The sequence below is a fragment of the Chlamydotis macqueenii genome, chromosome 8 (genome assembly GCF_036417535.1).
Source record: "Chlamydotis macqueenii isolate bChlMac1 chromosome 8, bChlMac1.mat, whole genome shotgun sequence".
NCBI classification, from domain to species: domain Eukaryota; kingdom Metazoa; phylum Chordata; class Aves; order Otidiformes; family Otididae; genus Chlamydotis; species Chlamydotis macqueenii.
In genome coordinates, this window is record NC_141563.1 from 6,969,010 (window position 1) to 6,996,846 (window position 27,837).

Genomic DNA, 27,837 nt, shown 5'->3' on the forward strand with positions numbered 1-27,837 from the left:
AGATAGAAGAAGTAGAAAATGCGCCAGTTCGGCTGTAGATTGCTCTTTGACGTTCCTACTGCAGATGGGACCATAATGACCATCAGATGCTCTCCTTTCTAAGCGAGCATTGCTTTCACTTGTGCCATCATTCCTGAGAGTGTGGCTGTCTCAAAATTGCTTAGAAAGGATTTAGTGGAACTGGTGAAAGTGCCTGGTATGAGTATAAACAGCTCGATTTTTTTTCACCTCACTGAGAAGCTTGGGAACACCTTTTACAATGATCCAGTTAGTTCTCAGCCATGTTCTAGCAGAACGTTTTGGCTTTCTGCTAGCCAATGCAATAATTCCACCCAGCTCTTTGTTAATTGATTATTGCAAAGCTTAGGAAGTTTTGAGAACTCCTGTTGCAAGTCTGTAACGCCAAGGATGTATCAGTATGGACCTTTGAAAATGGATAAACTCTCTGAAACTCGGGCAGTCTTGTCAACGTGGATGTCTTCTCTGGGGTTAATAACAGCTCACAGTACCAGATCCGAGTGACTGGTGTACTCTAAAACTTTCTCAGGGGTGCGGGATCCAATCTTTGGCATTCAGCTGAAGCACCTTTGGGAAATAATATTCATTTTTCCTTCAAATGCTTGACCCCGGCCTTCATGGCCAGCTTAGTAGCACAGTAGCCCTCAGTAGTCCTGCAGAAGCCAGTAGCTCTCACTAGCCTTTTCGAGGTTTTCCTTTGCAAAAGAAAGTAGATAGAGTTAATAATTTTAAAGGGTTTTTCCTGTGTAGGAGTATATAGTTGTGCCATAATCCTTAGACTTGTCTCTCGTTGTTTTTCCTTGGCATGGTACCATCTGCAGGCCATGTCATTTTTTGTTTCTTAAAGCTTGCCCAGTGGGACCTTTATACTTGAATGCATCTCATGATATGTTATTCTTTCCTTTGAGTTGGTGTTTCTCTTTTTAGGCTTTTTACCAGTATGTTACCTTATCATACTTTAAATTTCTCTTTCTACCTTAACTGGAAGTAAAAACTGTGTGATGAAAAGATATACTTTTACAAAAAAAAAAAAAAAATAGAAAACATGAAATAAGAGAGACCTTTTTTTTTTTTTTCCTTTTTTTTTTTTTTTCCTCTTGGTGTGCAGATATTCTTATCTTTTCATTCCGTGTCTGTCTGGGAAGAATTAAATTAATGAATAATCCTCTAAGGGAATTTTTTATGCAGAGTGCGGGGAAGGTTGAAACATTTAAAATGCTGAATGCGTGGTTGATTGCGTTATGTTTTACGTTTCTGTTTCAGGAAATTCAAGATCTTATCAGCAGTGGATGCATACAGTGAAGGTATAAACTTGGTTGAGTAATTATACTGGCTGTCGTGGTTTTTATGTCTTTGTCCTTTTCCTATATGTAGTGGTAAAAGTTTGTTCATACGCAAGGAAAATGTAAGTACTTTTTGTAATAAATAACATGTCTGTGGTATATGCAATAATTTGGAGGGTTTTTTCATGAAGATTTAAAAAGAAAAAAGTCCCGTACACAAACCAAATGCCAAAACGCAGAAGGTTTTGCTGTCTGTATAGTGAGGGATTTCGCTGCTCTCTGTATCGTGTTACATTCCGTAACTGAATGAGGTGTGATGGTACAATTTGGTATGAAGTTTATCACTTCTAGTAAATAGCAATTCTCTCAGTATGGATTTGTGCAGTTTGGCTAGCAGAAGACCCTTGCTGTAACCTTGTTATTCTGCAGGATTAGTAAAATATATGATTTTAGATTAAGAGAATTCTTGTGTGATTAAATGAGATAATTCTTTCTGTCAGGTCAAGGTATTTTTCAGTCGCGTAATAAATATGATAGGAACAGATGAAAAATAGCCGTAACTTCTGAGTTGATAGTGAAACGGTGACAATGAATGAAGAATGGACGTACATCATTCTGTTAGAATGCTTTGATAAATGTGTCAGCTGCGATAACGACGGACTGCAACCCTTGTGTAGCTGCGGACGGCAGGTTGGGGAGGAAACACAGCTGTGGTGCTTCTTACCGGTTCAGAAGGAAGATTGCTGTTTCTTCACAGCGCGCTTTGTTTTTCCCTGCTGTTCCTTAAGGTTTGACTTGTGTTAAAATCTTACTAAAATGCACTTCTTGTATCTTTCAGAAAGGTGGTGCGCTGATCAACACAGCGATGACCAAAGCCACTCCGGCTGTGAAAACAGCATATAAATTTGTAAGATCTTCTATTTCAAATACATACTGTGTAAAAATACCACAACTTCCTACAACCTCTCATTCTTCCCGAATGCTTTAAAACCAAAGCATTTTATAAGCATATTGCAGAAAAACACTTCAGCCTGTATAAAGTTTTTAGCATTGTTTGTTTTTTCCTCTAGCGCTAGGGTTTAGAGTTGATTCAGAGTCTTCCAGATAGCTTGGACATAACCGCAGATATTTTCAAAGCATCAGTGTGCTGGTTTTGTTTCCATCATAATACATACTAGAAGTTTATTTGAATATCAGTTAGATATTGGATACACAGCTGCAAACTCTTCCTAACCTGGTGCCAACACGATTGAAATATGGACTCTGAAAACAGACATTCTCATTTACGCTAAGGTCCCATAACACAACCCAAGTATTGCGAAGTTAACGTGAGTGTAAAGCGTTTTGTAAATGTTACGTTTGTATGTAATATAAATGTAGTCTCACAGTAGATAGTTACCTAGTACGTAGTGTTGACATGATGTAGAGATCTCTCTTTGGAAGAGACACAGTTCATGCTGGACAATCCCGTCCTGGCGTTCACAGATGCAATTTCACTTTGGCATGAAGCCCTGCACTATTGAAAAGATGTGGTAAAGCATGGGTGCAGCAAGTCTTTTCTGTCATCTGCTCTTTTAAAGGCGATACCAGAATACTCACATTTAACTGGACTTAATGCTTATTCTCTTGAGCTTAAAAGATCATGTTTTCAAAGACTGCCTAACCCATAAAGCATGTGAAATTATACGGTTTTATGCAATATGGAAAAACAGTAATGGTGCAAAATGAAGTGGGAAGTATTTTAAGGTTGCGTTTTTAATACATGGGAAAAGGCTTTTCACTTCCTTTTTGCTTTTCCAAATGTTTCACTACTTGGGTGCATAATAAGTAGTCCTGAATAAATCAGTACATCAGTCTAAGCGAGTGCATTTTAAGTAAAGTTTTCAAACAGAATTTTTAATTTTACATCAGTTGGAAAACAGCAGTTGTGGAGAGAAACAGGTAAATAAATTAAATATACTTCATATTCATGCACTCATTTATAATTTAAAAATGGGTTTATTAATAGGTTATCTGCAAATTATTCTTCTTTGGTTTGCACTAGCTTAGACTGGTTACATGATCTTCTCGCAGCCTTCCATTTTGATAATAATGTCCTGGATAATAAAGGTTCTTCAAAGTGAACTTCTGTGTGTGCCAGGAAACGCTGGTACATTTTGTGAGGAACTGTGTGCATGAGGTACTCATATTTGTACCCCATTTAATTTCTTCTGCTGTTGCCCTTTATGGAGCCTACTGCTACAGAAATGAAGTACGCATTTCTAAATGGCTAGAGAACTGATTGGTAGCCTTCAGTAACGTGGTACTATCCCTCAGAGGTAAAACACAGCACGCCCAAATTCATCCGAATGCTGTGAGCATCATCTGGAAAGTTTCAAGTGGCTCTCAGGTTAGCATCCGCTCCATGGCACCCCGTTGTGCTGTTATCGAGCTGATGGGTGTGTGACTTCAGGATCAAAAAGACTCCTGACCTCCCGAATGATTTTCTTTTTCTGAATTTCCATGTATAGAAAACCATAGAAAAATAGGTGATTTCCACACATTTATCCCCTTAAATACATTTTAAGTCTTATTTTCAAGACAACCTTGAAAACTTTTGTAATTTTTTCCTATATTCATATAAGAAAGACATCTTTTCTTTTATTAAGGTTAGGGATTTTGGTGTCGTCCCCATATCTTTTCTTCTTTTCCTACTCCCCCTCTTCTCTCTCTCTCTTTTTTTTTTTTTAAAGTGTTTTTTAACACAAGTACATGATATTCTGTGTTGATGATTAATTTCTCTATTGAAGAGCATCCTTGGCTGTTTTCTGTGCAGCAGTGATCCTTGGCTGCCTGTTTTAGTCCGTACAGAATTCTCCCCTAAATAGCAGCACTATCCTGCTCAGCAACACTGGGCAAAAATCTGCATCTGCGTATGAAATCAATTCATTTCTCTTAAGATTGATGTTGCCCTGCAAGTTGCCAGACTGGAACACTGTAGCAGTCATCTTGAAAATCTTAACATTTTTGCAGCGTGCCTCACTGCTAACGTACCCTTGCAAATCTAAAGGACCGTTTCAAATAAAGGAGTGATGTGTACGACCGTTTTTAGCCTGTCCTTAGTGATATTGCAGAGTTTTTGAGTATGTGTGTTTTCACAGCGTTGGCATGCATGTACTGAAAAAAAATCCTTAAATATAGGGACAAAGCATGAATATATAAAATGTACTGACAATGCATGTATGAAATTTGTGAGAAAGGTTATTGCCCTTCTTTATATTGCCAGGTGTTTAATAAAAAGGTAGAATAAGTACGACATCATAAGGCATGTTCCGTGACTAGAGCCCGTGTCTGGCAGAGCTCCTTAAAGTCTTTTTATTTTTCTAGGCAAAAAATCAGGCAAGGCAAGGAATAAAAGAAGTGAAGAGTAAGTTAAAACACAAGGTACGTAGTGGACTTTTTACTTGCTTCCATTGCCTCCTGTATCGGTTTGAAGCTCATACTTTACAAATCACATGAGATTTGTGTTTTTAATGACTTTTGAAATATGCTTAGCCCTTTGTTCAACAATACATTTTTCATAACGAGCCCTCTGGCAACTATCTGTCATTCTGTGCATCCACTGAATAATCTCTTTATTGTTTGCATATTTTATTGTGGAACAACAGAGGTCTTCAAAGATAGATTAAGAGGATGTATGTTTTCATAAAGTTGATTGCTTTGATATCGCAATCGAAGCCTTTGCTTCAAGCTGAGAATTTGAGACGGGAGAGTCGTGCAGTACGGCGTATTTCAGAAGGTGTAGTTGTCCGGTTTGGTTTCATAGGATTTGTGAACGATGGGAACGTTTGAAAACGAAGGAATAGTTTCTTTTTGCAAAAGCAACGTTGCAGAAATATCAGCAAAGATGTTTTGCACATTTTGCAGCTGCTTTTCCCATTGAAAATTTTGTTTCCACATTAGATTTTTCTGTAGGGAGAAGGAACCAGTTTTTAGATCTATTGTAGCCTATTTTAGGAAAACTTCCAAAAATATTTCCTAGACGTTTGAACAATTCATCTTTTAAATGATAATGTTGCTAATTCAGCTTCTTGAAAAGCTAGGTTTGATTTTCTTACTACAGATGGTATTTTCATGACAGTAATAGATTGTGGCAAGATAATTTTGAATGCATTCTGCATGCATAATATGGAGGGTACGTTTGCAGATAATGATGATAAATAAAGGAATTTAAATCTGGTTTGCTGCGTAGGAGAGCGAGGAAGTGTACGGAACTTGCAGTGCTGGCATAGTGCAGACCGCTCCCGTCTACACATTGCATTATGAGAAAAGAACCAACTCGGAAAAACGCAGGCTGGCACAGGTAAGGCACCTGCAACTTCTGGTCTTACTCACATACGCAAGAGGAAATTTTTTTGCCACTTATAGTAATGCACTGGTGAGTCTGTTTAAGGTTACTTTACTGTCTCTGTGTGCACAGTGTGATTAAAAGGCTGTGTTTATAGAATTCCTGCTGTACTGCTTGAACGGAGGGACAGTGCTATTTGTATTTCATCCCTGTTCAGAGGGGAAAAACCAGGAGATTTCTAAGTGTGGATCTGAGATTTAATTCTTAAATACTGTCTTTGATAAAGGCTTCTCACAGCAAATACGTTCCGGTCTGTTCACAGACCTGTGTTAAGCTGTCTTTTTTCTTTTCTTATAGTGGGCACATTAATTTTCTATTTCTGAAAAGTTGATTTGGCAGTCATACGGCCTTTAACCTTGCTCAGATAGTTATGATTTATTATTTTATTAATAAGTCAGCTAGCTAATACGGTGCCAATCTCTTGTTCTTTTGTTCTCTAATCCTTTCTCGTCTTGATTTGAAGTAACAGGTGTAGTGTCTCAACTTTGGCAAGTGTTTTAATGTCTTTGGATTTGTTTTGACAGTTTTATTTCAAAGATATCAAGAAAATAGTTTTTGTAACACACTTTTTTTTTTTTCCTGGGAATAAATACCCGCACATTTTAATGTGTCGCTATATGTTTTTACATTACATTGCTATTGCATGTATTTAATACATGTACTGAATGTTTATATATGGATTTTTAATGCTTATATCTTCCTCATATGAGAATTAAGTGTAGAAATTCAGTTGAGCTGATCTAACAACATTTGAGTTTTTACTTTAGATATTTCAATGATAAAAATCTGAATTGTCTATTTAATCTGTTTTATTTTCAATTAGTTTTTATCTGAAATAAATAGAGATTTGGTGAAATTTAACATCGAACTCGTGCAGATTATTGCTAAATCGTGTTGAAATTGTACATTAGTATTAAATAATCATTTTTAGCAAGGTTATAAATAATACAAAGATTTTTTGCTTTAATTATTTAGGCAGGTTTTACTTTGTACATGTTTTCGTGATCTCTTAAAGCCAATGATAGTGTTAAACTATGTGCCCTCAGTATATTTTTATATACAGGCAGCTGGGGTGCCTGTACTCTTTCAGGAACTTGTGCGCAGTAGATTTTCTTCACTGAGTATCAGAAGAGAAGAAATACAATTCCAAATGTATGAATATAGAGCTATAATGTTAATAACGTGAATGGGTCTTAAAATATTTGTTTCTAATAGGTAATATATAGCATTTTAATATATAGCAACTTCCCCCCCCCCCCAAGATAATTTTACACATACGTGTGTACATAGATAGGGTTCGTTTACTAGCCAAGCTTGTATTTAATAGCCCCTGCTATTAGTAACTAATTATAGCTGTAACTAATTGTCCTGCTGCAAAGCGAAGGTCCAGTGTCCTCTCCTCACCTCTTGTCCCAAAAGTCACGTGGGCCCGGTGGGCAGGAAGGAGCAATGGTGGGCCCTCTCCAAGGACTCCACCCTGGTGCGGTTTCCTTCATCTCACTCACGTTAGTCCCACTTTTTCCTCCTTCCCAAAAGCAAACAAACCAAAATATTTATAAAAAATAATAGTTTACTGTTGCTACTCTTGTTTTTGTTTTTGTTCTTGGTAAGTGTTTGAATAAGATAATGTAAATGCAAGTTCTTTGTGAGTAAATAGTGATTTTAAACTTTACCTCCAAATAAAAATGTGTATTTGTATTCACAAGTGCATGTGTATTGAGAGAGACTGTGTTTGATCTAGTACTGAATCGACTGAATTTCTGATTGCTATTCTTGTTAGGTTTAATCCCTTTTTCTGTAACTCTTTATCCTGCAAATGAAGCTCTCCACCCAGGTTTCTAAAATGGCGCCCACGAGCGTCTCTGGCAGCATAAGGATAGTGCTAACGTGCAGTTCATGCTGTCTGATGTGTAATTAAAGTAAGGACCAGATATTGATTAAGTTGCGATGTCTGTGCGCGTGAATATCCCCCACAAAACCTAAACAAACAACAAACGAAAGAGAGAGATTGCTTTTAATGGTCATCTTGTTTCCAAACGAGGTATTGCTTCGTTACTATCATTCCATACTGAAACACTGAGAAACGTGTACATGTAAAGACTCTGGTGTTATATTTTATGTCATGTTAGATGCATGCATTGAGCTTTTCATTCTCCATTTCTCGGAGACCACTAAACGATCTAAAAGATCATTTTAATAATTGGCTTGTAAATGGATTTTGGGGTCTGGGAGGACGTTTCCTTTACCGTAGGAAGTGAATCTGCCTTTACCCCAACAAATATACGTTTTTTGCGTGGGTCTGCTAATTAGTACGGTTATTTCCTGTTTTGTTGATGAGGCTTTAATAAATGTCAAGGGTACAGCCATGAAGATCTCCCAATTAGGCTTTGCGTTTGTAAAACCCAACCCCTTTGCTTTTGTGTGAAGATGACAGTTCCAACTGCAGCTTCAGCCTAACAGGGCTCAAGGGAAAGGAGACTTCTCTGGTTTTACTGAAAACAAGGCCAGTTTGGCCCAGGGAGAATACCAGCGCTGGTCACAGCGCAGAGCCATTTTAACAATGAATATTTACTAAGCTTTATCACTACTGTCATAGTGGTTTTATTGTTTTTTTTTTCTTTTTTTTTTTTTTTTTCTTTCTGGCCAGATCGGCAATAGACTTGGAAAAAATTAACAGTAAATCAAAACAAATTATAGCATGTAAAATAGCTGTCAAAACCTAATCAGAGAATAAATAATTAAATGTGTTATTGCAAACTGTAGCTATCAGCTTGCCCTCCTATCATTTGCATTTTGAAAGTCTTTCCTAAAAAAAAGAAAGAAGGGGAGCGCGCTCATACGTGCCTGTGTGCACGCGCGTGCGCACACGCAATTAATCTTTGCCGAAGATGAATTGTTCCATCTCCGTGATATTAATTTGGGCTTGCTCTTGCTTAGGTTAGCTGTTCTAGGCTTTTTATACGTGTGCGAGCTTAGCTGTACTGCAAGTCAACGTTAACAGATGGATTGCCCTAAGCAAGGGAAAACCACAACAACAAAATGTAGTGAAAGTGGAGGGTTGAAGCTTTTTATTGTCAAGCCTTATTAAAACCTTGGCATGTGCGCGGCTGTTAACCGTTTCATGCCTAGATCTAATAATATGTCTCTCGTGTGTTTTATCTCCTGCCTTAATTAGGTATGTAGACGGTAGAAGAAATTACCAGCTAAAAATTGTGGAAAAAACATTAATGCGAGCATGAGATTGCTTCAACTCTGCGATATCTCGCCAGCGATATTGCTGAGTTCCTTTAACTATTGATGAGGAGGGTACCACGATGCAGTCCATTTTCACGTAATCTATTTTAATTCTGTTTCATTATATGCTCCCAGGTAATGCAGATTTCTGGGTAGATGGGCCTAAATGCAGTGAGAGCTCTAGAAAATGGTTCCAAATTTATATATAGTGAAAAAGAGAGCATGTTTATTATGAACCCGGATAGAGCACCAGGAAGCTCTGTTTGATTTCATTAATATGATATTTGTAATTTTACCTTTATCTCAGCTGATAGGGTAGCTTATTCGGAAGGGAGCACTTCAGGATGTCAATAGTCCTGATGTCTTTAGTGGGTAATAAAACATTCTTGAAGATTTGCGGAATACCAAGCAAGAACTACCAGTTGGCTTTATAATTGGGAAGCAATGCCTCTTGTCTCCAAGGAACTGTATGTAACTCCGGTACGTTTAGCTACCCGCTGCCTTGCAGCCGTAATGGAAACGGGCATTTGGATTCCAAGTGTGGATTTACCAGGAATCCCTGTGTGTCAGCACCACTTTAAATGTTCCTCTATCGAAGAAACCAAGTGAACTGCTTCCCGTGACTCTGCAGGATGTAAATGCAGTGCCTAAGGAGGTTTTAAAAACACTTGTGCAGCAGGTAGTCAAAGCCAAGTTAGGCGAAACTTTTTTTCTTTATATTCTTGAATGGAAGAGAATTGCCATTTTTTATTCATTTTAAAAAGCTTATCGCAAATGTAGCTTTTACACTTAGATTGAAGCGTATCCTGGTAACTAGGCAATACGTAATGCAGCCTGCAGCAGGTGTGCTTGGCTGGTGCTCAGCAAAGCCAGCAAGTGTCGGGCAGGAGGATGCGTTCAGGGTAACCTCACCCTCAGGAGCGCCCCATTTATCAGCACCCCTGCAAATAAATGACAGAATCATTAGCTGCCAAGCACTCCCAGTAACTGGTTACCCTCCTAACCTGGAAAAGGTGGTAAGGATGGGCTATTCTGAAGACTTTTTTTCCCCTAAAAAATATAAAAGAGAAGAAGAAACGCGTGTGATAATGCAGTGCTAAATAAATGTATTCTGTATAAAGTGACTGAACCCCTTTAAGAAAAAAAAGCCAAAAAAAAAAATATCCTACAACTCCACAATAATTTCAGAAACATAAAAGCTCTGATTAAGGGCATTTACCTGTATTTAGATTGAAATAATGTGCTTGAGATCCTATCTGTGCCTAGCATCCACAGGTGATAGTGGTTATATAGCCAGAGGTATCTCCTGCGCTCATTGACAAAAATACTGCAAATGGACAGATGTCATAAACAGCAAGAGCTAGTTTTTAGTGTAAATTACGTTTTGTTTCTGTAAAACACAGTTTTGAAGTAAGCTTTGATTGATTAATAAATTCTGTATTTTTAGCTAATGCGGTGTAATTTGAAAATATTGTAGCTATCGTTAGCTTCCTTTAATTTAGAGAAAAACCCTTTGTCTTGGTGTGTCAAGTAAGATCTCTTCATTCTGCAAAGCAGTCCGATTTCCTTTTAATTAAAAATGAAAAAGCAAGGAGCAGAAACTCCACTTGCAGATTACGAGAGTGCCCTCTCGTGGCTCTGGGACCTTGCCGAAGCGGAAGAGGCACACGTCTGTAAACCTCGCTTTTTCCAACAGAAATCAAGCGATAGTTCCTTTTGTGCAACTTAAACATGTAGGTGCTTTCATGTGTCACGCGTAATTTTATTTTCAGAATATACGGTACCAGGTAGAGGTGTAAGTACAAGATTGCTCAAACCTCCCCCAACGAGAAGATGGTAGGTACTGCCTCTAAACAGTGACAGTCACTGATTTTAATTTAGTCAGTGAACACATTTACAGGAAAAAGAAGCAGTATAAGTTTGTACAGCTTTAAAAAATGTCAATATTTTTATTACTGTGAGCTCTTTCCTCTTCTCTGCCTCGATCTCTTCTCACCATAGTTTTAAGTGAAGGACTGCTGCAAGTCCCGTGGCAGAGTTCTGACGTTTGTTCTGCACCCATTGTGGCTGCCTGTCCTTCTTTGAATTTTGCAGTAAACATCACTTGAGAAATCTCTCCAGTATTTACCATGATTCCATTTTTTTTTTTTTTTTAAAGAAAAGAAAAAGTGGAAAGATAAGAGTAACGGTCAGGAAATAGCTCTGGAATTTTTTGTTACCCTGCGGGCACTTAGTGGAGCACTTGGTTTTTTCAGGGCAACGTCATCAGCACTTCTGCCTCCAATTGATGCTACAGAGAGCGACATCTAAACAAGCAAAAAGTTTGCAGATGCTTTTTCCAGCTATTATTGTCACCTATTTTAGTTTTTTAACAAAAAAGTCCAGCCTGAGGCTGGAATGAACCATACTGATATGTCTGTCAAGGTTTCTTTTTTTTCTGGAGGATCTGAAAGCAAAATGCGATTTCACAAAGTACCTTCAAAACTGGGTTAACCTTTCTGTCCTTAATAGTTAATTGAAATAACTGCATTAATTTTTTGATCAGGGGAATTCGATATCTTAATGTAACAGTGATATCTTTTGATTGCTGTGGATCTTCCGTCTTCCACGGGTCGCGTTTTGGCCCTGCCTAGCCAAGCAGGGAGCCAGAAGAACTGTCAGCACACGGTTGGGACCTGTGCCCCAACTTCCATTTTGCTTTTGCCTTCTGGCCTGAAAGTTTGGAGAGCACAACCTTACATCTGAAACTGAAGCTCTAGTACTGTATGTCCCCTGGCCTTTTCTTTCTTTCTCTAATCCTGTACACGAATGAGAAAAAAAAATGAAGAAGTTCAATTAAAGAATAAAGTTTGGCTGGAGGCAGAAGGAAGAAGTAGAAGAAACAGGAAAAGCCTTTTCTGCAGGGATCCCTGCATCTCGGAGTGTGAAAGCCCAGATTCCACCCGTCTAATCTTAGCTGCTGCTGAGATGCTGAAGTTAGCAGCAGTGCTACCCTGCGCGCTTGCCGCACAAAATGGAGAGAGAGAGAGAGGCATGCCAAAGGGCAATTCAGCCTTCCTAGACTTCAGAGTACATCCTGGTGGTGCCCCTCTCCTGCTGTTTATTTTCTAATTTACGCCCTAAAGTGTCGGAAATTAGTGAAGGGAATCCAAACCTATGTTTCCCAGCACCTTGTAGAGAAAGACCTTCTTTATTGAGTGGAAGACTCCTACTGGCATCAGACGAGGAGGGATGGCTCCTTACTGACCAGTTCTGCTGTCTGGGAGCCTTAGACAGAAATGTGGCTGGAGTCCATATTTCTGTGTCTGAGGCACAATCTCTTTTTCTCGCAAATGCGATTCATTTCTCTGTTTTTGTCCTTCGTACGGAGCTTCCCTCAAAGAGGCTTTTCCATTCACGTGCCTTTGTGTATATGAACACCGATTAGTTTTTCTCTCCTAAAACCCATTCCCCCTTATCTTCTTGCTCCTCTTTCCACCGTGACCCCCTTAACCCTCCATTCTGTCATTTCCCTTCCCTCTAATCATGGACTAAACCTAGAGCATTAATAACCATCAAAAAGGGAAAATAAGTTATATTTTTCTTTGTTCTTTTTTGTAACTGGAAATTCTGCCTTATGAATCTGATTCTTAAAATCATCCGCAAAAAAAAAAAAAAAATTAGCCCATAAAGACGACTTCTTTATAAAAAAGGTGCTTGCTTCACTTGTTGCCGATAACATCGAGGAGCTCTGTGTCTTCTTTTCAGAGATTAATGCTTCTGCTTCTTGCCAGTTAGAGTGAAGCCAGGCTGCCTTCAGGTGCTGCCCTCTGCACTAGGATGGTGCGTGGCACGGTGCTACAGCGCATCGGCTGAAAATGGCCCCGTTTTGCAAAAAGTTGCCTCTGGGCTGCCGAGAAGAGTGAAGGAGATCAGGCTTGGTCGTGGTGACTGTGGGCAGCGGCGGTGTCTTGGTCTGATTTGGAGGGACGGGAGGTGGTGCAGGCATCCAGAGGGAAAAGAAGTCTGTGATTCCTCAGAGAAAATCATAGAATAGAATCACAGAAGGGTTTGGGTGGGAAGGGCCCTTTCAAGCCCACCCAGCCCAACCCCCTGCCAGGAGCAGGGACATCTCCAACCACATCAGGTTGCTCAGAGCCCCGGCCAACCTGGCCTGGAATGTTTCCAGGGATGGGGCATCCACCGCCTCTCTGGGCAACCTGGAACACTGCTCCACCACCCTCAGTGTAAAAAATTTCTTCCTGATGTCTAAAATGGAAGCTTATTTGCTGTTTTGGAGAAATATATAACTATTTCTGAAAAATACTTGCAGAAGCATGATTAACCCTCAAAAATCCAAGGCAGTGTTACAAAGTTCTCAATTATTGTCTCTGTTGAGGAGTATAGCGTATATAAAAGGTAGGCAGGTTAGAGTTTGTAATTCCTCACCACAGTAATTCAGAGCATAAATAATTATATTGTGCTGTCCATGGCTAAGTATCTTGACAAATGCATCATCCTTGCTTACAATAACTCCTACCTCAGCATGGACATGAATGTCTCCTTTAGCTTTACAGAAGTCAGTGGAGATCTCCGTTGCGTTACAGCTTACTTGTAACGTCAGATTACTGTGCCTGCTCTCTTAGCTACGCATTTCTGGTTGGCTCAGTCTCGAAACAGATTTTGGGGGATTTCCTGCTCTTACAGCTTCTTTATTGACACAGGAAAAGACTGCTTTCTGTCACTGGGAACCTGGGGTTTTTTTGTGGATCTCTGTTTCCCTATCGTTTTAATGAACAAGATCTCAGAACTGATGACACCCCTGGCTCATGGCGTACAGCTGTGGATGTTTCCAGCCACCTCGTGTTCTTTCAAATGTGTCATCTGTGTGGCTGGGTCTGTTAAAGCTGAGAAGGTTTCTATCCAAGGAAGGATGAAGGGGTTTTTAAATTAGCATTAACAGCTTTTAAATTATCTGTAAGTCTTGAGTTATTATAATAATTTTTTAAAAATTAAAAAGCAAATATGGCAGCTTAGATAATACCTATTCAATTTATACCCAGGACAACTTTTCTGATATCAGAGCATTATTTCTTTGAGGCATCGCTACTTTCTATGAGTAAAAGCACACAAGTAATTTTTTGAAGGGATGTTTTCTGGGAATTAATCTAGAATTATTGCTTGCATCTCTCCTGGTCTCGTGTCCATGTAGCTAACTGGTGTCTCTAGCACTTTAAGCTGTGCTTGTTTTTACCATGTCCCAGGGAAAAAACCGGTGTTGAAGAAGAGAAAGTTTAGAAACTGTACTTCTTTTTTATCTCTATTCTTTCCCTCTTCCTCCATCAGTCTCGGCTCTCGTGGAGTGTAAGGTGAAGTACTTTTCCTGTGATTTCATTTTCCATTGCTTTAGGTCGCACTCTCACACCGGAAGGGAAGGCAATGGATTGTGCTTAGCTGGAAAGTTTGATTAAGAGATCTTTTGCTCTCCCCGCTGGAGGTGAAGCCATAATTACGTCTGCGATTGGGTTGTAGAGGAGGATAGGTAACATAAAATACTGCCTCTTAAATAATAGTGGACTTCTATTTATTTTACTTTCTGGTACTGAATGAATAATTGTTAAATTTTTAAGAAAGAGGAAACAGTCCTTCATAGATTTAAACCATGGTAGGTATTTTTCTTTTCTTGAAACTTTATACGTGTTGATGTATTGAGTAGCCGGTAAATGTGAAATTATATATGTGCTGCCATTTATCAAAGGATTATTTGTTTCTCACTTTGAGGACAATTAATAGCAGCAGCCTTGTTAAACTTCCTGCCTCAGTATCGATCCATGAGCACTCCTTCCAGAAAGCTGTGCTTCTGAAAGGTCTAGCATTACATAAAAAGCTGACATTTCCAAGATTGACTTTCATGCCCAATCAAAAATGTAACCATTTAAATTCTTGAATATTCATCTATTTTGTCCACGTTTTTATGCCAAGTAGCACATTTTGTGAGGCTCCCAGCAAGCAGAAGAGGACAGTTGAAGGACCTGTTCTTACTTTGGCTCTACCTGTATTTATACAGTTAGCACCTTATTTTTTTGGTTTTGGTGATCAGCATTTGCCCCGACTGTACAGGTAGCAGACCACTTGGCAGAATGAGGTCTTGAAGCGGAGCAGAAACCAAAGAGGACGCAGACAATGTGTATGAGAAGGATATGTATCCTCACGCCGGCTGCAGTCGTTCTTTCGCCGTACTTTACGCGCATTAAATAATAGATTTATTACATAAGCAGAACTAGTTGGAAGAAGCAAAACAATCGAGTACTTTAAAGAAATTTGTTGCTTTATTTTATAGAAAAAAACCCATGACAACAGTCTATTAAGACTTTATAAAGTTCTGGTGCTGCAAGAAAGGAGTGTTACCGTATCATTTCTTGGGGCAGTAAATTTAAGTGGTCTGGTTGTTATTAGAATGCTGATCAGGAAGGAAACAGAAGTCTGTCCTTTTTTCATAAAAAGGTATAAAAAAAGGTTACACTCTTCAAACTGCAGAAAAGACAGAAATTAAAAGCTTAAATAACTGCAAACAGCGGGGTACGTCAGTAATGGAAGGGCTTCTTAAATGACTTTGACAGCTTTTGCAGGTGCACGTACTACGTCGCTTTGCCTAGCGGAGCACTGAAAAAGATTTATGGCTCTCCTTTTGGAATTTATTAAGAGTTTCTTTCTTCCTTTTTCTTTCTTTGCAAAGTAGTCTGGACATACCTCTCCCTTGCAGTCGGTTTTATTGCAGCTCCTAGAGGAAACTCACCTATTCCAAAACATGTGTTGCTTGTTGTCTCTCTGGCTGGCTCACAGAGCTGTAAACTCTGGAGAATGTTGTTATTTACAGCCAAATGTTTTTCTTTCCTTCCCCTTTTGCTTTTTTTTTTCCTTTGTATGTAAATCCCATTTTATTTGGTTTAGTTCTTGAAAGTCTTCCTGTATAATTTTGTACCTCTAATTATTTAAATTGGTAACAAAATTAGTTATTTTTCAAAGAGAGATTCTGATCATCAAGAACTAGAAGGTTTTGGGGGTTTTGGGTGGGTTTTTTTTTTTATATTTATCAACATATGCTGTGTTATATCCCGTTATATGATGTTATTCTTGCTTTCACAAAACATTTGCATAATACTGTTTGTAGATGCTCCAAGGGGCCACTGCTATGCCTGTGGTGTTTGCTGATTCTAATTAATTTTATTCAGTTGCTGTTTCTCAGGGACTCAACCTTTCTTTTCTTTTCGTCGTCTTCTTTTTCTCTTTTTTTTTTTCCTTTTTAAATTTTTTGAAACTTGCCATCTATACTCTTTTCAACATAATTTATTATTTTGACAAACCAAGGAGTGTTACCTTATGGTATTTTATTCCATTGTCAGAGTCAATCCGTCTACAGACAGGGAAGTGCTGGGTTTGGTTTTGTTTTCTGAAATTTCTCAAGATTTTTGAAGAACTTTCTTTCCTGCAAAAACTTGTCTTTACATTAGTAGAAGTAAATGCGACTGCACCATCTAGTTATGATGCAGATTCCAAGAAAGTGAGACGCAGACAGGATTTTGCCCTCCAAGAGTCAGTTCCAGGATTAGAGCTTTAGTTACAGTGAATATAATGTTGGAATTTTCTTGGTGAAGTACTGAATTACCAGCGTTATAGAAACAAAGTATTAGTGAAGATAAAAACTGAAAGCAGCAAGTTTTAAACAGAAAACAGTGACTGCAGTTGTGGCAGTAATCTGTAAGATGACCAATTAACAATATCAGTTAAGACTCCTTTTAGTTGTAAGCAGAGATACGACTAATTACAACCCTGATGGGAATGAGACAAATAACTCACGAAACTGGGAAAGAGTTAGAAATACCAATAGTTTGTTTCTCTGTGTTCCACCCTATGACTTGTGCTCGGTATGTAGCTTCGATTGGGTTCTTTCATCGTTTTTAATACTCTAATAATTCTCTCACTTTCTATCAACTGCTGCTTGGTTTAACACATTAAGAACCACGCTTCCTCTTTGTGGATGAAGAACTGTGGAAAGTGTTATCAAAACGTGCCGCTTTAAGTAAATCCTCTCTTGTTGAACAAGAACAAACGTGTCAGTCTATAAAGAGTTAACATTGAGACGTTCCTAACAATAATGGAGGAAAAAAAGTCACAGAGAGTGTCCTGGTGCATGTAGAACTCTGACAACGTCTGTAATGGGTGACACACTGAAATCCTCGCAGTACAAGGCTTCCAAGCCTTGTAGTCTGAAATTCAGGTGGTAGTTCCTCCCCATCAGGGGCTTGTTGCAGGTTCAGGCATTTGGTGAACTGCACGATGAGATGTGGGCAGTAGCACTTCTTGTTACTTGCATATTATTTTCTTTCAAGTTAGCTAATGTTGTTTTTCCCTTTGCACAAATTCTATTCATATGTCTTTAAATGATGGCCAGTTTTCCAAGGTTCAGAATCTCTTCGGTGGATTGATTGCCTGCAGAGTTAATCTTGGCAGATTTTTTTATACTAAACAGGTCTAAGAGATGCAGAGACCTTAAGACAGTCTTTTGTGAAGCACAAGTGGCTAAAATTCCCGACTTAAATGTTCTAGTCAAGCTAGAGACTTCTTTTCAAGTACTGTAGAAATCTTTAGCCTGGTTCTGTTTGCTAAATAATCATGTGATATAACAGGTTAGTGAGTACGCACTACGGTAGCGTGTGAATTTACAGCACACCAGCTGCTCTGCGCAAGCTCCCCGTGGGATGCTCCGAGTGTACGTTCACTTTGAGTTAACTGTAATTTACGGTAAATCATCCTGCACAAAGGCGTTCTTAGTGCACAGTTTTTGAGCTGGGGTACTACTTACTCTGCCATTCTCTTTAACACCCTAACATAAATATAGCTGCGTAAAGAGACTTAGCTCAGAATTTGCTACTTCAAAAATCCATTTTTCTTCATGCTCAGTAGACCACATCAACCAAAACTTGGCAAATATCTCTGTCTGAAAGTGGTAAACCACAGTGCTTGTTGTGATATACTTGCAAGAAAGGGTAGGTAGTAGACCTGAGCGATGCTTTTCCTCCAGTAGACACTCTTCTGCTAATCAAGGTTTTGCATAAATAATAAGGCACTCCAGGCTTTGCATAAATAATAAGGCCCTCTGTAGACCATGAAGAATAATTGTTCTCTTGCTCTTTAATTGGTGACGCTTGAGGACTTCACATCCTCTTATAATGACCTTTAGAAGACTTGATCGATACGTGGTTTTCTTCATCAAGTGCTCGGGAAGCCTTAATGAGTAAAGTGGCAACTAGTCTCCAAATAAGAAATGCTGAAATAGAAAAATGAAACAAAAATTATGATGCTTATTTTCTATCCTCCAGACTCGTTTCAACCGGCATCTCAGTAACCAGGATTTTGCCTTGAATGAGGATGATGATGATGAAATTGAGAGAACAAGCAAGTAAGAAACCTGTTTGGATGTGTGTGTATGTGCAGGAGAAAGGGTAACTAGTGTTATTCAGCAAAGTTGAGTTTAAATTGTGCATTTTTCTCCTGTCCAGGCTGCCAGCTTGATTCTTTATCTAGATGACGTCAAGTAGTTTAGAATTAAATCTGCTCTTAAAAAGAGGGCCAGACTGTTACAGCTTTTCATTATTTATAGCGCCTAGAAGAGCTTGAGATAATCCTCAGTCTTCACAGTCTCATGATAAAAATACAGACTATGTACACAAAGAATCAGGGAAATAATGTTTGTCAACATAGCGGGCAGTGCCCTCAGCTAATCTATTCTTTAAGTCCTGTGTTGTGGTGACGACAATGGAAAGTTTTCGAAGGGGTCTGAAAGAGAAATATTGCCTTGTGAAATGTGTATATCAGGGTCTTCCTACGTGTGAATTAAAGGCAAATCCTAAATTGAGGCTTAAGCTGCATTGAGGCATTCTCTGATTGAATTCAGGAGACGATTTTTGGTAATGAACATACGGATATAAACCATGAAGGACGCAGAAAGCCAAGTCAAGCAGCTTAAGCCATGATGCAGTAGGGAAGAGGGAGCTACTGAGGTCTTCAAAGGATATCATCAAAACAGTGAGCCGTGGAAATACCCTTTGTAGTCGTATTCTGGATAGGTGGAGATAGGGAAAGGCTGCAGTAGTATGGGGGTCAGGGGTAAGGATATTGCAATGCATGAAAGAGAAAATAAGAGACAAAAGTACCAGTCCTCCTTGCAGACAGGCAGTACTCCGGTAAACCTGGGCATATGACAGAAGCAGAGTTGCGGTATGAGAGTTTTGCCACTGGAACAAAGTATGTGGCTAGGTCAGCTGGAGATGTGTAGCAACACTGACCTAAATATAAGGTGCAGACAAGGGAAAAGAGGAACCAATTTTGGAATTACTGTAAAATCTCGAGGGAAGATTTGGGAAGTCATATTAAGGGTGACTTGAAAAAAAACAGTTATAGTGGTTGGGGAAGAGCCAGGAGACAGGAGAACCAACTTTTATGTTCCTAGCTGATGGAAGAGTTTTTGTTTTCAGGTTATCATCAGAAGACAGTGAAGAAGCTTCTGCTTACTTTTATGATAGTGATGATTCTGGTGAAACTGGAATAATTCCTCAGCAACAAGGAGAAATGGACTTGCTTGGAGAGATTCTGGATACGCTAAGCACGCACAGTTCGGATCAAGGAAAGCTCTCGGGAGCAAAGAGCCTGGATTTCTTTAGGTCGATGGATGACATCGATTACACGTCTGCGGTTAGTCGTCTGCTTTCATTTGAAAAACAACTCTGGTCCCTTTATAGTGCAATCCTGCGCTTGTGGAATGAACAACATGCAGCTCGGGCGCTGCGGCATAGTCCTTATAAGAGTACACCCATGCTGGCCCACGTAATAATTTACTTAATCAAATAGTTTAATATTATATTATAACTGTTCAATCTGGCATTCCCGGAGCTGATTTTAGTCTTTCTAAATGTAGCTTAGAAGGAATTTATTTCCGGTTCACCCTTGCGTCCCTAAACTAGTCATAGTGATATGGTGATGTTTCCATCGTGATTTAAGTCCGTGTGGTAATTGCACCTGGAACACTGCTGGAATAATACTCTAGACCTTTCTAAGAGGCCTCCTTGATCCTTTTTTTTAGGTAAGAGTTGCACAGGACCTGCGGTGTAAACAAATCGCTTGCCTAAAACTTTAAAACCCTCGCCAAGCCACTGCTGTGATGTTAGACAAAAAAAAATGTTAGTAGTATTTTTTAATTCCAGCTCATATTAGCTGTGCGACATTTACTTTTGTTGAAGGGAATCCTGTAGTAGGAGATTTGTTACTGGAGCAGCGAATTGTTATGCAAATGTTTAAAAAGCTTGTAAAATGTTTTATTACGAGTATCACATAGGGGTCACATGCATAAAATGCCTGGTTTTGTTTGTTTGGCCAAAAAAATTTAATATTGAAAGCTGATATACTTAATTACTGAAGGAAAGAGGAAATGCCATCTGGTTTTATTTTCAGTCCAGCTCCTTCTCATTTATGGGTACAAACCAGCAACGTGTGTCTTTGTTCACTGTCAAAACTGCCTGCGCAAAGACGGGACAGGGGAGACAGAAATCCTTCCTCTGTACGAGGGGCGATCCTTAGGATAAGAGACAGTGTTCCGGCGAGGAAGTGTAAGAACACTTCATCTTACGTTGTTTCTGGGATTGTTGTTTTGTACCATTGAACCCCAAATTTAGGAACACACAAGATCCATTACGGTATTTTTGTTTCAAAAGTGCCAGTGTAGAGCAATTTCTTGTGACGTTGGCTATAAATGCGTGTTCTTTCTTTCAGAACAAGTCGAATGCACCTAGTGAGAGCAACCTTAGCCTGCTCTGCAGCAGTGCTAACGATCAAACGGAGTGGAACCTCGGTCAGGATGACAGCATCCTGCATGGGAAACAACTCCCCCCGTCGCCAAGGAAGGAAGCTTCTTCTGGTGGCCATAGAGAATCTCTCTCAAGGCTGGAAGAAGAAAGGAGTGACAAAACCTTTATGACTGGCAAGATGGACACCACTGGTATGACATCCCCATCTCCAGTACCATCAAGTGCCCGGTTTGCTTCTCTAGATAGTTTCAAAGCAGGCTATTCTTCCTATGAGTATGCAAAGCAGAGTGAAACACTAAGCAATACCTCAGAAGATCAGCTCCCAGCAAGTCTTGCTCAACATCCATCCATTCTGGTCCCTTGGGAGAAAGATGGGAAGGAAGGAAATGAAACTTCGGAAGAGGGTGGGCTTCTTCAAGAAGTGGTATCGTTATGTAAACTGAGTTCTGCTTTTCACTGTGGTTTAAATATTTCAAAGGATAGCTTATCCAGCAGTAGCAGTGGAAAGAAAACGTAAGAAAAAAATGAGAAGAGAAACTTGACTCCCATCAGAAGTTAAAGGGAGGCTACTCAGGACTCCATATGACTCCATATAACGTGATAACCAAAAGATGAAAAAGGAATGAGATCTTGATTATAAAAACAATTCTCTTTGGTCAAGTATGCATTTTCTGCCATTGGGACATCCGCTTCTATGTTTACCCAGTTCGTTTGTTGGCTGTAGTTAGGTCCACAAAATGGAACTAAGTATATGAATGCACTCTTAATTCAGGTACTAGCTAGTCTCTGTGTTAAAAATACAGCAGGTGTATGGTGCTTCCTAGCATTTGCTTCCTCTAAGCAGCAGGAAAGGTGTCGCCTAACAGGTAACCAGGTTTTGAGGTACTTTATTAATCCCGTTAAGCAGGAAAGGAAGGGAGCTATCTGATTTGTCTGAAATGTACAAATGTTAATATTTGTAATGAATAATAATTGCCTTAATCTTTTGAGAAGAGGTTCAACTATCTTGGAAGATGAATGCAAATCTACAAAGCAGCAATAATGATTTTCCGTGGCAAGAATTTGCTTCAGCAAAGCTGGGGGGGGAAGGAAACTTTTTTTAGATTAAGGAATTTCTTGTGACTATAACTTGGAACTTACTCCAAATTAAAGCTGTGGCCCTGTCTTCCAGGCTTCGAAAAGGTAGCACGTGCTTTTCTCTCTTCTGTAAAGTACATGAAGTGCTGAATTATAATGTGACGTTTATTATCTTCTGTTTACAACTAAGACACTTTAAAGATATATTATCCGGTTTCCCTAGGTAGACTGTCTCATCTAAAAATTTTCAGAAAGGAAAGTGTAAGTGGAGTTGATAGATTTCTATTAAGTTTTATTTTCTACAGTTTAGAAGTGTTTGAAAATTAATTTGTACCTCTTCTGAGCTATTTCCTCTCCATTTTTAGTAGCTGCCTTTGTGAAGGTAGACTGAATTGCTGTTACACAGAAGTCATATTTAGTTAAATTATTAAAGAGTCATGGCTGAAAATTACTTGTAACACTAGAAAACTAAAATTCCAGATTCAGCTTGAAAGCACAGATATCTAACTCTCATTTTAGCCAAGTTGAGCAGCTAAAAATCTTTTAAATTCAGTGAAGGAGAATAAATTGACTTGATGTATATTGTATTTAGAACAAGCATTTGTCCTTCTGGCAGCGTTCCTGAGGAATATTTGGATATTTAAAGTCTGAAAATTCTTGCTGCTATATGGAGCAGCTTTTTTTTTTTTTTTTTTTTTTTTTTTTTAATTTCACTCCCCTTGTCTTTTTCTACCTCTCCAGTTTACCACGCATGCATTGTCCTCCACAATGGCTCAAGACAAGAAAGGTGTGAAGTATGTTTCAGCAGATTGGAATTGTCACCTTTGAAGGACATTGGTGATGCAGGTGGCAGAAGTAGCACATGGGTACGCAATGAACTGTGCCTGAGAGGAACGCTCTCCTGCTCTTCTAAACTCATGTCAGAAAGCTTTTTTGTTTCTTTCCCTCTTTGGCGTGGATGGTTAGTCTTAATCTCAGTGTAGGCCTGAGTGAGCACCTTCTCGAGGTCGGTATTGGATCAGATTGCGCTTTAATACCTTAATAGTAGTTTGTAGCAAAGTTTGGTATCAGTTGCCGCGTTGAGATTTATGAATTAATTTTCCTTCTAGTAACGCAATGGAAAGAGGTGCAGTAGAGTGAGACCTTGGCTTTGTCAATGCAGAAGTTTCAGCTTGTTCTGGAATAAAGGCCAGGCCAGTACTTGAGGATGAGTCTCCAGAATTATTTTTTTTTTAAATCCGTGCAATGAAGGTAAAAGACTGCTAAAGATCAAATGTTATGGAAATATCTGTATCTGATTAGAGCATGAACATTCCTGAGGGTATCTGCAATCTGCATCGCTGGAGAACCTCAACATGGTTATGTTGTGGATTTTTTTTAATGATGTAAAAATGTTATTTGGCGAAATATTTTGCACGATGAAAAATGAAAAATGTCATAAAAATTATTTAAAATCCTCGCTCTAAACTTTCCGCGTGGGTCAGACCAGGTGGCTCTGGTGCTGTTCAGATGAGAGGGCTGCAGAGCAGAGCAAGCTCATGGACACCTGTTCAGAGGTGGAATTAATGACTTCGTAGAGGGCATTCTTCTTTGTGGTCCTCAACATTACTCAGTGTTGCTAAGCGTGAGTAAGAGAAGACAGGCAACACAAAGGTTTTTGTTCTTGTGGCGCTTCTCTCATTCTCGTTCATGTCCTTGCCTTTTGTTGACGAGAATTTCAAGATTCACCTTTTCTTTTCCTCTGCATTTGACATGGTGTTTCTGTCCACGGTTCCATCTAAAGTGATGTTTTGTTTTCTTCATTTATTGAAGATAATAAACAGTATTAATGTCTTAATGAGAAAAATAGAGAAAAATTTGGAAATTATGGCCATCATTATGTTCAAAACCATCAAATGCATGAGCCCAGGAATGCTGCCAGAAAATCGTTTTCAAAAATGCCTCTGTGATAGAATAAGTCTTACTGGCTTTACATGAGAGTTAGGCACTGAACTCCTATTATCACATCGGTTGTCCCATTCTCACCTTGGTGGGAAGAATATGGAAGCCATGTGAGGCTGGTGATATTCTTATGGCTGTTATAAGGATGATAAAACTGGAAGTTTGATAGTGGAATCTTTCAAAATCGAGGCATTGGAGTAATAATTCCCTGTTTCACTGAGTGAAAATGCAGGCTGAAAAGAAGTAAACAGATGAACTAAAAGATGGAAGATAAAATTGAAATTAGAATTGGTTTTATTTCAGTCAAATGTTAGTTACTGCGCTTATGCCACATTGTTTCCTTACTATTTATAAAGCACAGAGTGTTTACAGTCATTCAACAGTATGTCTTTTTTGGTTTTGAATCTTGTGTGGGTTCAGAAAGAACTCAGTCTGATGTCTGTGTTGAATTTACCTGTAGGTACATTTTTAACTCTGTAATATTACAGAATCTGTTCCACTTACCATCAGTGATCTTTTAAAAAGGCTAGTGTTTGTGCCTTATTTAAACAGAATTACCAGTTACCAAATAGAGAAGAGTCCAAACGGATATTTCCGGTTCAACACTGTTGTTCTCTGTCCTTGCAATGATATAAAACTGTTCATTGGCCCCATAGACAGTATTTTTATTGCCACATTGGGTTCTATATTGAGATAAATTGTCTGGGTCCAGTGCTTTTTCCAGGTTTTATACTCCTGTGACTTTTATTTGTGGAAGTCCTTCTAATGTCTTTAAAAATAATCCGCATTCATCACCAGCTACTGGTGAGAACTGAATTCTGCTCAGTCAGAGCTCCCATGGTCGTCTTCAGAGGCATCTCTTTTCTTCAGGATCTCCAAAATCTTCCCATTTCTCCTGTTTAAGGGAGGTATCAGGTTATTTGATTAAGCTTTGTAATTTCTTACTTACACATAGGAACAAATTTTATTTTGTGAAAGTCAAACCAGGACTTGAATTTGATATCTTTGAGTTTGTTCTGCATAGATGTCTGCCTGAAATTAGCCCTACCACTCATCTGGTTTGGGAGGAAAAAAGTAAGGGCAGTAGAAACAGAAAGGGATTCCTGGGTCGTTCCAGTGGGATGTGGTGAGGCGGAGGCTGGGAGTCCTCCAGAGGGATCGTAACTTTGAGGAAATCCAGATTTCAGGATACAGTTTAATGTTGGAGCTCAGTTGTAGTGATTCCAACCCAGCCATGTAGGCAAAAGTAATATTGCCTATGGAATCAATCCCTTCTGGCATTTGCAGAAAGGATAATACTTTGTCCCAGTCAGAGCCTTCTCATCCACGTGTGTAGAGATGCAGCGTGTGGAAACCAGTGCGGATATCCAGGGAAGGACCGAACGGCAGGTGCAGAGGTGATCCCCACCCACCCTCTATGCATGCAGAGGGCAGTCTGTGTAGAGTAGGCAGTGGTTTGCTCTTCCGTCCCATGTATTGGGGTGTCATGTAGCTCTGAAAATAGACTTGTTCTGAAGGAAAAACGTAGTTGTAGAAGTTGTCGTAGAACCTGTTGACTGAACCCTTAATTGTCATTTAGCATTTCAGTGGTAGCTGCTGCTGCGTGGGGTCGTCAGAAACCCAGCGCTGGCTGAAGTCCCCTCTCAGGCATTGTAACATAGCCTTCAGCTGGCGTTTTAGGCGCACGCTGGGTGCTTTTGAAAACCCCACCCAATCTATTAGAGGAGTGGTTTAGATCTAAAAAATCTGTTTTAGATGTCTTTTGAGGTTTTAGAATGAGCTAGTTTACCACCTTGTGTTCTTGTAAATGGTGTAAAGTCTAGGCAGAAGAACAGTTAAGCCAGGTTTTTTAAACAGCTTCTATTTTTCCACCTACAAGCGATCATACTCAGCCGTATGGAACAATATTTCATTGGTGCAGCTGTCTGGTGGAATTGTTAGGAGCATCTAAAGTATTTTCTCTATGCATGTAATTAATTGAAGAAACATTTCATGCAATAATCGAAGTGCCAGCATGAGGCCCTTTTGCAAATTCGCCCCGACTGTAGTACCCTGTCCAAAACCGCTGACCACCCTGATTCTGCAGGGAGAGGTCAAGGGTGGCCTTTATCTCCAAGGAGTTAGCATCTTCTCTCTAGTCCCAGGTGCTGTGAGACTCCAGCCAGCATGTTCCCAACAGCCTGCAGTGTCAGGCTAAACAAACGTGGCTAATAAAATTACGCCTGAGGCAAGCAGCTTCTGTATTCCAAAGCTCAGGATGGTGAAGGCTGCTTGTTCCCGTGGTATCGCGGTAAATCTTCAGAGAATGAATGTAGAAATATATGCACCAGCAAACCCCGTGTGAATGGTGATGTGACTTGTCTTCAGTAACTTCTTCGCTGCTATTAGATGTGTACGTCTTGCCAAGTGTTGTTTACCTGTTAACAGAATCTGGGCTGAACGGAGCGTGTCCTCAACTTCACCCTAAGGGCATGGACCACAGCTGGTCTAGAATTCATGATCTTCAGGGTGGTTGGAAATAAAAGGAATGGAAAAGGGATGGTATGGTGGTTTTTTGTGCAAAACCTTTCTTAATTTGCTTTGTAATGTCTGTTTTACAGTTTTAGTCGGTGGCCAGTTGAAAGTACTTGATAGGTCCTTCCTGGAAGCTGCTAAACTTCTTCTGAATAGAGTTGCCTGATGAGTCTGCAGGCACTTTAGCCTAGAGAGCCATCCACCGTCCGTGTAGTTGGCAGGGCCGTTGTCATCTTCTGCTGGATTGGAGTGTGAGGCAGGTAACACAGTTGGAAATTACTCCAAGGTTTACTGTAGTAAAGGGTACTCAAATTAACTCGTACTATGACCTAGGTCAATACTAACAACAGAGGTATTTAGAGTCCAGTAACAGTATTAGCATTTGAAAAATCAGTTGAGTTCAAGTACGTTGACGTTTGTTAGGATTCTGTGTGAATTGACATTCTCTTTCTGTTAAAAATAAGGGAGCTTCTTGGTTTGGGTGGGAGCGGGGAATGTGTTGACTTTCAAATCTTCAGTGAATTTTGTGCAATATTTCTCCTTATTTCCAAGTAGTTTAGTAGTGCACGTCTGCTTTTCAAGCAGATCCTTGAAATGGTATTTTTCAAAAAATGTGTAAAATTACGTATAGCTTTGAAATACAGTTGTATGATAAAAACATGAAGAATATATTCTAATGAGGCAGATGTATATTTGCGATGACTGGGGATTATTATGGGTGTCACATCCTATGGAAATAATAGGGCCTAAGCCAATGTTTGCATACCGGTAGCTCTAGATAATTCATAAAACTATTACCTGGTTAAATTGAAGTGAGGTTAAATATCAGAATTTATGGTGTGTAGTTTATAATTTGTTTATTTGTTTATCGTTGATAAGATGAGGCGTTACGCATTGCTTTTCAGTACCACCAATGAGGTGAGGGTTCACGGTGATGGCCATACATATTAAGAATATAGTTTGTGACATCCCTAATTATCGTAAGTCATTACTTAAAATATCTACTAATGTTGCCAGTATCCTCTTAATTTTTTGTAAATTAATTTCTTTGTATATTGATGTACATTTTGTTTTAACCCTTGGTTTTCCCTTGAGAGCATCTTTAAATTAATATACTTGAACGAGGCAATAAAGCACTGTGGAACAGCTAGTCTTGATGCGGGTTACGCGCAAGCACATCACATCTGTTACTTCGTGATTTTTGAGGAGAAAGAGAATTTGTTGTTTTTAGATCTGTCTCAGATAACGACGAGAAACGCCTCAACACGGAACAACGCAATGTTATGTATCCCAATGCTTCTGATTTTTTATTTTCAGAACATTTTTCTAGTGACCTTTGAAAATTGTTCCTAATAATGTCCTTGTTGTGAACCTTTTATACTTATAGGAAAGGCATGAAGTACAGGTCGTTTTGAGGTCTTATTAATAATTTTGATAATTTTGGAGATTTTAACCAACCAGATGGTCCTGACAGTTTTAAAAATTTAGTTAGTCGCTGACCTTTAGTAAAACTAGAACCAAATCTATGAATTTACTCCATGCT

General features: G+C 39.2%; 1 protein-coding gene across 3 annotated transcripts in view; it reads left to right on the forward strand.

The window, feature by feature from the left end:
• Positions 1 to 22,534, forward strand: part of DENND1B (DENN domain containing 1B) — a 145,184-nt gene extending 122,650 nt beyond the window's left edge. For all 3 annotated transcript variants that reach the window (XM_086753071.1, XM_086753072.1, XM_086753073.1), the window contains 7 exons: positions 1,282 to 1,322; positions 2,140 to 2,208; positions 4,668 to 4,724; positions 5,533 to 5,643; positions 18,282 to 18,361; positions 19,437 to 19,653; positions 20,728 to 22,534. In XM_086753071.1, the coding sequence (XP_086609197.1) occupies positions 1,282 to 1,322; positions 2,140 to 2,208; positions 4,668 to 4,724; positions 5,533 to 5,643; positions 18,282 to 18,361; positions 19,437 to 19,653; positions 20,728 to 21,279 (1,127 nt within the window). In that variant the 3' untranslated portion in view covers positions 21,280 to 22,534. The remainder of the gene's footprint in view (positions 1 to 1,281; positions 1,323 to 2,139; positions 2,209 to 4,667; positions 4,725 to 5,532; positions 5,644 to 18,281; positions 18,362 to 19,436; positions 19,654 to 20,727) is intronic.
• The last annotated feature ends 5,303 nt before the right edge of the window (positions 22,535 to 27,837 follow it).